Below are 7,890 nucleotides of genomic sequence, written 5' to 3'. Positions count from 1 at the left end.
CGGGGCTGCTCCCGAGGGCCCCAGACCCCCAGCCGCTGGGGCTTCGGGAGGGAGTCCCTTGGGGTCCCGACAGGGCTTAGTCCCTTCCTCCAAACAGACACACCTGCCCCGGCCCCCTACCCCAACCACCTGGCGACCAAGGCCCGCCTGGACGCGGATAGGCTGGGCCCTGGCAACCAGGGGGCGGGACCATCGTGCCTCGTGCACAGTCAGCCAATCCCGCGGCTCAGTGTCCCTGGTCCCAGTCCTCTCCTTCTCCACCGCGGAGGCCCGGCCCCTCAGGGTCCCCGCGGGCCTCCGCCCCTCTCATACCCATAGCTTTTCCCAGACCCCAGGAAACCCCTACTTCGGTTGGGGAGGCGGGCAACGGAGAGAATGCAGCCGTGGGAATTTAGGGGTAGGATTGGGGAGAACACAAGAAGGAAGGATGGGGAGGGGGGAGAGAGAGCTGTGAGGCTCCCAAGCCCTTTGTGGGGCAGGGCACTCCACTCTCCACCCCCTCCTGTGTCAGGTCAGCAAAAGCATCCAGGCAGAGCCGAGCTTGGGGGGCGGGGCACAAGTTGGGGGGGGGTGTCAAAACTGGTGCATGAAGGAGCAGAGCAGATCCTGTCCGAGGCTGCCCAGCACAGCCGGCGGGAGTGGGAGCGAGTCTTTACCAACCGGCGCAGGGGTCTCAGTGGAGGACCTCCATAGGGGACTGGGGCCCTGAGAAGGTAGAAGTGTGAGGACAGAGAGGGCCGTCTTCAGCTGCCCCGCACTGGCCAACCGATGCCAGGCGCCCTCCTCCATCTCTGCTGATTGCTAAGACACCTACTTCCCTACACACACACACACACACACACACACACACACACACACACACACACACACTGCTTCTACCTCCGATGCCTCCGCTCTCCAGACTGAGCCACCCCCTCCCCATCCCAAAGAACCAGCACCTTCTGCCCCAACCCTTTCCCCATCACATGCCTGCATGCCCACACACGAGCAGTTCACTACTGTCTGAAACTGGGGGGCTTCCGTGCACAGGACAGGGAGGGGTGGCATTTGGCACCTGGCTGAACCTGTCCTGGAGGGATGGGGAAGACAGACTCCACTAGGGTGTGGCCGGAAGCAGGGGGTTGGGGTTTCCCTCCTCAGGAGTTGTGCCCACAATTGAGGTTTAGGGAATGGAAGAGAGAGAGGGCAAAGTCAAAACTCTTTGGAATCCATCCTTTCAATGACCCCTCCCTCCAGCCCAGGAGAGGTGCCCCCTCACTATTCCTCAGGGCGCTGCCCTCCGGATTGGATCATTCTCTCCCTCACCTCCTCCCCAAGTCTTCTGAGTATCCCCTGTGTGAGTCCCTTCTGGTGTGACAGCAGCCTGGTTCCTCTGCTGCCCACCCGCCCATTCACCAGCAGTGCCCTTCTGAGCAAGTCACATCCACCGGGCCACTCCCAGATGCCTGCCCCTTACCTTTCATAGTGCAAGGTCCCTCCAAATCTCCTCCGAACCCACCCCGCATTTCATTGGGATCTGGGCTCTGCCCCCTTTCAAGAACATTCTTCAAATGTCCGATCAATGGGATGGATTACACAACCCAGAGTGTATCCTACAGAGGAATACTCCTCAGCAATAAAAAGCAACAAACTACTGGGGCTCTTGGGTGGCTCATTTGGTTAAGCCTCCAACTGTTGGTTTCAGCTCAGGTCATGATCTCACGGTTGGTGAGTTTGAGTCCCGGCTCCGGCTCTGTGCTTGGGATTCTCTCTCTCCCTCTCTCTCAAAATAAATGAATAAACTTTATGTCAAAAATTAAAAAATAAATAAAATCAACAAAGTACCAAGACACTCAAAACAGGGACAAATCTCAAAACTGTCCTGCTGAACAAAAGAAGCCATACACACACACACACACACACACAACCATGCGCTGCATGATTCCATTTTATATAACATTCTGGAAACTGAAGCTAATCTGTAGTGTCAGAAAGCAAATCAGTGGTATCTGGGGCCAGTGGGAGAGAGGAAGACTTTGAACCACCCATTGCAGCCACTCTCCGCTTCCCAATCCTCAGAAATTGTGTGAGACAATAAATGCTAGTTGTTTTAAGCAGCTGGGGTTGGAGGTAATTTGTTCCACAGCAATAGATAACCGCCTGACATTCACAAAACCTTAAAAGCTGGGTGTTAAATAACAAGTGTTGGTGAGGATGGGAAGAAATCGGAGCCCTTATGCACTGCTGGTGGGAATATAAGATGGTGCAGCCTCCGTGGAAAACAGCGCGGCGGTTCCTCAGCAAAATTAAACAATTACCATATGATCCAGCAATCCCGCCCAAAAGCACTAGAAGCAGGAAGAGATATTGGCACACCCGTGTTCAGAGCCCCATTATCCACGATGCCAAGAGGTAGGAGATCCATCGACAGATGAATGGATAAACAAAATGTGGCGCATCCACACAATGGAATGGTTTTCGGCGTTAAAAAAGAAGGACATTCCGACCCTGCTACAACATGGATGGACCTTGGCGACGACGTTGTGCTCGGTGACAGAAGCCAGTCACAAAAGGACAAATACGGTAGGATTCCACTTCCGTGGGCTCTCTCCAAGAGTCACATTCATGGAGGCAGAAAGCAGACGCCGGGAGGCAGGGGGCTGGGGCAGGGGACAGGAGCTGGGGGTATAACCTCAGTGTTGCAAAATGCAAAGCGTTCTGGAGTTGGGCGGTGGTGACGGTCACAGAACAATGTCGGTGTACTCACTGCCGCTGAATTGCACACTTAACAATGGTGGCAACGGTTAAGTTCAATGTCACGGTATTTTGCCACAATGCTTTTCAAAGGCTGGATGTCATCAACATGGGAAAAACTCACGCGCCACCAACGAGGATGTAAAGCAGGCGGCCTTGCCGGAGAACAGCTGGAAAGCATAGTGCAGACGTGTGTCCGTGAGCTGGCTGTTCTACCTGAGGCATCTAAGCCTGTGGCAGGTGCCTCGGAGCCCCCTCCGTATCATCCGAGCACCCGTGGGCCCCGCGTGCAGGGAGAGTCAGAAGTGCCAGGGAGTCAACGCCCCCTCTGTCCCCCCTTCTCCAGAGCAGCCCACGGCCTGGCAGGACCTGAGGCGTCAACCCCTCACAACTCCGTGGCCCCTTGAGCTGGACGACTTGGAGGTGTGTCCGCCACCGTCTCCCAGCAGAACAGAGCCCCAGCTGCCTGTGCACCTGTTCCCTTTACCCTCATGGATGCCTGCTGGCCTCCTCCCTTCCCAGTTACCCCACTCCAGGGCGCCCTGGGGTCCCCGTCCAGGTAGACTGTTTACAGCCAATTCCCTGTGTAGGGTCTGCAGCTATAGGAGCCTGAACTGAGACAACACCTCCCACCTCCCGGGTGTCCACCCACCCATCATTTACTGAGTGCCCCACCCACCCCGGCCCTGCATGCAGGCGCCATGCCAAGGGTTGGGGACACAGCAGTCATGGGGTTTCCATCGCAGTGACCCTGGCGATTTGTACAGTGTGCAAGGCGATGCGCATCAGGATGCTCACCCCAGCATAAAGGTGTAGACAACCGCCCCGGGCATGGGTGCTCTCGGGGAGAAGTGGGCCTTCTGTCTGTCTGTCTCCTGGCTGCCTGTGGTGGAGCCCACACACTTCAGGGAGGCCAAGTCTCCAAGGGTCGCGCCCATTGCGGAGCTTCACCCAAGCTTAGGGGGTCTCAATCTTCAAGGTTTCGAGCCTACGTCTCAGGTCTAGTGAACTCGTGAGCCTCTTTTGCCCGTGGGGGAGGGGTCTCATTCTCCCACTTGTCAAGGTCCCCTCTCCCTTGAGTTTTGCGGACAGAATGGGTCGGGCTTCACGAGATGCCTCCAGGCTGAACTGGGTGCTTTACTAGTTTCAGACTCAGCTTAGGCTTCCTTGGCCAGGGAGGGATGAGTGGAGGTGGGGAGGCAGCCATCCTTTCGAGAGGCTGGCCTCCCAGACTGGACTCCGGTCTCAGATCCCAGAGCCTTCTAGCCCTTGCGCCCTGCCCCCACCCCGAAGACCTGGGAGCAGCTTGCTCCTACCCATCCCCCAAGTCCAGAGAAGGCCTCAAGGCTGGGCAGGTGAGCACGCCCACTCTGCTCCTCTTCCCTTGCTGGGTGGTCACAGCAGGTGGGGGAAGCCCCCTCCCTGCCCCTTGACTTTGTTCTTCCCCTGGACTTGGTTGTGCCTCAAGGCCAGGTGGCTGCACCTTGCGGTGGGGGTGGGGGCAAGGAGGAGGAGGCCCTTCACCTGTTCCCCACAGGGTCACTACAGCTTGGATCCTGGAAGGGGCCCACAGGAGGGCTTTGGGAGCGCGGCACCTCCCGCCCCCCCTGGTTTCCCCGACTGCAGTCTGGCGCAAAGTTCTAAGACCTCCGCCCTCCGGCCCGCCCCCTCGTCCACCTCGACGAGAGCTGGATTAGGATTAACCTCCTCCCGAAATCCCTTGGCGTCAGGAGTAGGGGGCGACCTGGGAGGACCCAAAGGGAGGCGGAGCCGAGACGTCCCCTGGGCGGGCGGGGCGGCTCCCGGGCTCCNAGGGCTTCCCCAGGTGCCACGGGCACTGCCGCCCGAGCCCGAGGCCCGCCCGCCTGGGACGCAAGGAGCTGGGGAAGGGGTGGAGGCAGCGAGGGATTCGGCCGGCCGTGGCCAGCCCTAGGGCTCCCGTTAGGGAGCCCGCGGGCCTGGTGAGGACAGAATGAAGATCAGCAGGCTGGGGGAGCCCCCCAGGGGACTTGACCATGTTCCCTTTGTCGCCCCAAAACCCTGCCCCCCGGGGGGTCCTTACTCCCTGGGACTATTAGGCCTCAAGACTCCCCTGACTCCCAAGTCCTGACTGGGCAGCTTGGAGAAGTCCTAGGTGGAGAGTCCCCAGGCCTGGGACCTGACCCAAGATCTGCTAGTAAGGGACCACCCCCACCCCGACCTTAGTTTCTCTCTTGTGTAAAAGTCAAAGGTTGGACCTGTGTGCCCTGAAGCCCATGTCAGGGCTGACAGCTACCCCTGTGTCGTCCTTGCCTGGTAGCCTGGGCTGTGAGTGACGAGGGGGCTGGCCCTGGAGCACCCACCACTGCCCCCAGGAGGCCAGCTGGGAGCCTGGAGAGGGCCTGCGAGAGAAGGGGGTGAGGCATGGATGGTGGAGCTGAGGCTGGGGAGTGGGCATGACCGACTAGGACCCCAGGGCCTGCCCTGCAAAGTGGCCCTCTGCCCATCTTTTCTCTGCTAGAACACTCTCCTCTGGGCTCCTTTTGGTGAAGATGCTGCAGCCCAGTGAGAGGTTCTCACCCGAGATGAAACAGACAGGGCGCTACCGGGCCGACGAGACCTGGGGGTCAGGCCTCAAATACCACTTGTAGCTGTGAAAGCTTGAGCTGTTTTTGTCCCCTCCCCGTGAGGCTGGAAAATGAGGGTTGTGGTGCCCTCCCTCCCCCAGAGCTGGGATGAAAGGAGGCACGGAAAGTGCTTGCTGGCTGTCATGCATGTGGCCGTGCTGTTGTTTTCCTCTGGGCTCCCCACCCCTTGAGCCCTGGGCCCCGGGCCCTCCAGCTGGCCCAGCTCAGACAGAGGGGGGGCCAGCCTCGTGTGTGTGTGGAAGCTTAATGGCAGGTTCCGACCATCCAGTGAGTCATGGAGACAGATAATGATAACCCCAGTGTCTGCCTCTGATGGTGTTGTGTATATACCTTGTTCCCTGGGAGCCGCTGGGGACCCTCGGTGTCGCTGCCATCTTGCCTTTGATTGTAGTCTTGACATGGTGGATGCTACAGCTTCCGCCACTGCAAGGTGGACCCAGGCAAGAAGGTGGTCCTTGCCTGTGTATGTGGCATTTCTGTCGCCGCCCCAGGAGTCCTGTGCTTAGGACCTAAACAGCTGCGTGGTGTCCCTGTAAGGGACAGGTCCCCAGGGCAGGGAGAACAGTGGCTGGCGGGAATGGGTCCTGGGTCTCTGGCTCTGGGTACCCACCTGCATCCCTATGCACACTCCAGGATGCCCCCGGGTGTCCCTCAGAGTGGCTACACTGTACACGTGGCCCCTGTTCCTTATCAACATGTGGGCTGTTGATAAGATCCCCTGATGATGGCACTGATACACGCTGGGGCATTTCTACTCGGCTTTTCTTTTAGGACAGGGCATCACACTGAGGGTGAGGAATGGGGCATTGTGGGAGGGAGCCTGTGCTGTCTGTGCACCCCCCTGCCTGTGCCCGGTTCTGGGTGAGTCAGGGCCTGAGTCAGGGGGGTCCGGCCCCTGCCACCCCTATGTGAGGGCCTCCGATTAGAAGGTGTGGTGGACTACCTCGCCCTCAGCCTGCTGGGCAGGGCCTATATCCCGTATCCCTGTCTGCCTCTACCTCCTCCCTACCTGGGAGTCAGCCCGAGGCCTCAGGGACCTGGGGACTGAAAAAGGAGGCAGGGAAGTGTATGAGTAATTAGCCGAGGTGTGGCCCAGGTTCCCCCTGGCCGGGGGACGGGCTGGCAGGAGCCGGATGCCTCCTCTCCATGCCCAGCCTCCAGGACACCCACATGGGAACAACAGGCGGTGCGGGGGAGCATGGATGCTATAAGAGGCAGTCCAGCCTGGGAGCCCCCTCGAAAGGCAGTGGGGGCCCTGCGGCCTCCCTTTCCTTCCGTCCAGCCTCAGGGAGAGAGGGAAGGAGGCTCCCCAGCTGCTTGTCTGGGAGGGTGATGTCCCAGCTTGTGGCCCCCGCCCCCGCGTGACTCGCTCCTGGCTGTCCCGTATCTGAAATAATGATACCTTGGTCTAAAGTGAAACCCGGGGACAGACAGAGTGGGCTGGCCGCCCAGGAGCCTGGCAGCCCAGCCCCGGCCCAGACAGTAGGTGTCACTCTGGCATTCTCCCTGAGTTTTGCATTTCCTGATCCTCTGCCCTGCGGCCACCTCGGCAAGCCCCTAGCCTCCCAATCAGAGCCCAGATTTCTGTTTTCTGCCCCAGCTTCTGGGCACTAATCCCACTAGCAACCCAGGTGTCCTAGTCTTCCTTCCCCTTAACTGACCAGCCTTCAGCATTGCCACTCCCTGCCCCTCAGGCCCTGTAACCAGAGCCAGGCTCCAGCCGGCTTTTCCGGTTGGAGGTTGGAGGTGGTGCCCGGAGCGCCCCTGAAGGGGGTGGGGGACCCACACCCCGGAAGTCCTGAGCCTCAGACGCTCTCTAGCCCAGCGGCAGAGACAGAAGGGGCTAGCCGTCCCGACACCAGATGTCTGGAACCAGAGCAGCAGAGCGAGTGTTTTGGGCTCGTCATCAAGGGTGGGAGATGGCTGGGTTCTGGGAGGAGGCCACTCAGGCAAACTGGGGGACAGTGGCCCTGTGGACTGCCCTTCCTGACCTCTGGAAGGGCAGGCAGCGTCACATGGGGGCAGGGATCCCGGGGAGCAGAAGTGGTGAGAACCGTAGTAGTTTGGCTTCAGGAAGGAGGTGAGGTTTGGCGGAGAGGGGGAGGGGGCCACACAGCTCGCGCGTTCTGCCAGACTTGGGCAAGGCAGAGCAGAAACTGGGAGCAGAGGCTGTGTCTGGCTCCTCTGGGGGCCCACCACCAGACGCCCCCTTTCTTGAGGGTCTCTGCAACCCTTGCTTTCTCCTCTCCCATAGGAAAGATGATTCCGGTGGCCGAATTCAAGCAGTTCACGGAGCAGCAGCCCGCGTTCAAGGTGCTCAAACCCTGGTGGGACGTGCTGGCGGAGTACCTCACCGTGGCTATGCTCATGATCGGGGTCTTTGGCTGCACCCTGCAGGTAACGCGCAAGGCAGGCGCGGGGCCTGGACGCAGCGCGGTCTGTAGGGACTGGGGTCCAGATGCGTGAGAGGGGCGGGGCCAACGGGGGCGGGGCCTGGACGAAAGTGTAGTTGGCGGAGCACGCAGGGGGC

General features: G+C 59.8%; 1 protein-coding gene across 1 annotated transcript in view; it reads left to right on the top strand.

Moving 5' to 3' along the window:
- The first annotated feature begins 7,604 nt into the window (after positions 1-7,604).
- LRRC8E (leucine rich repeat containing 8 VRAC subunit E) overlaps positions 7,605-7,890 on the top strand; it is a 3,175-nt gene continuing 2,889 nt past the window's right edge. Inside the window, exon 1 of the mRNA XM_077745707.1 lies at positions 7,605-7,757. Within this exon, the coding sequence (XP_077601833.1) occupies positions 7,620-7,757 (138 nt within the window). The 5' untranslated portion in view covers positions 7,605-7,619. The remainder of the gene's footprint in view (positions 7,758-7,890) is intronic.

The sequence above is a fragment of the Crocuta crocuta genome, unplaced genomic scaffold (genome assembly GCF_008692635.1).
Source record: "Crocuta crocuta isolate KB4526 unplaced genomic scaffold, BGI_CrCroc_1.0 scaffold650, whole genome shotgun sequence".
Taxonomy (NCBI): domain Eukaryota; kingdom Metazoa; phylum Chordata; class Mammalia; order Carnivora; family Hyaenidae; genus Crocuta; species Crocuta crocuta.
The sequence above is the reverse complement of the archived record's forward strand: the minus strand, read 5'-3'. Positions and strand labels throughout refer to the sequence as shown.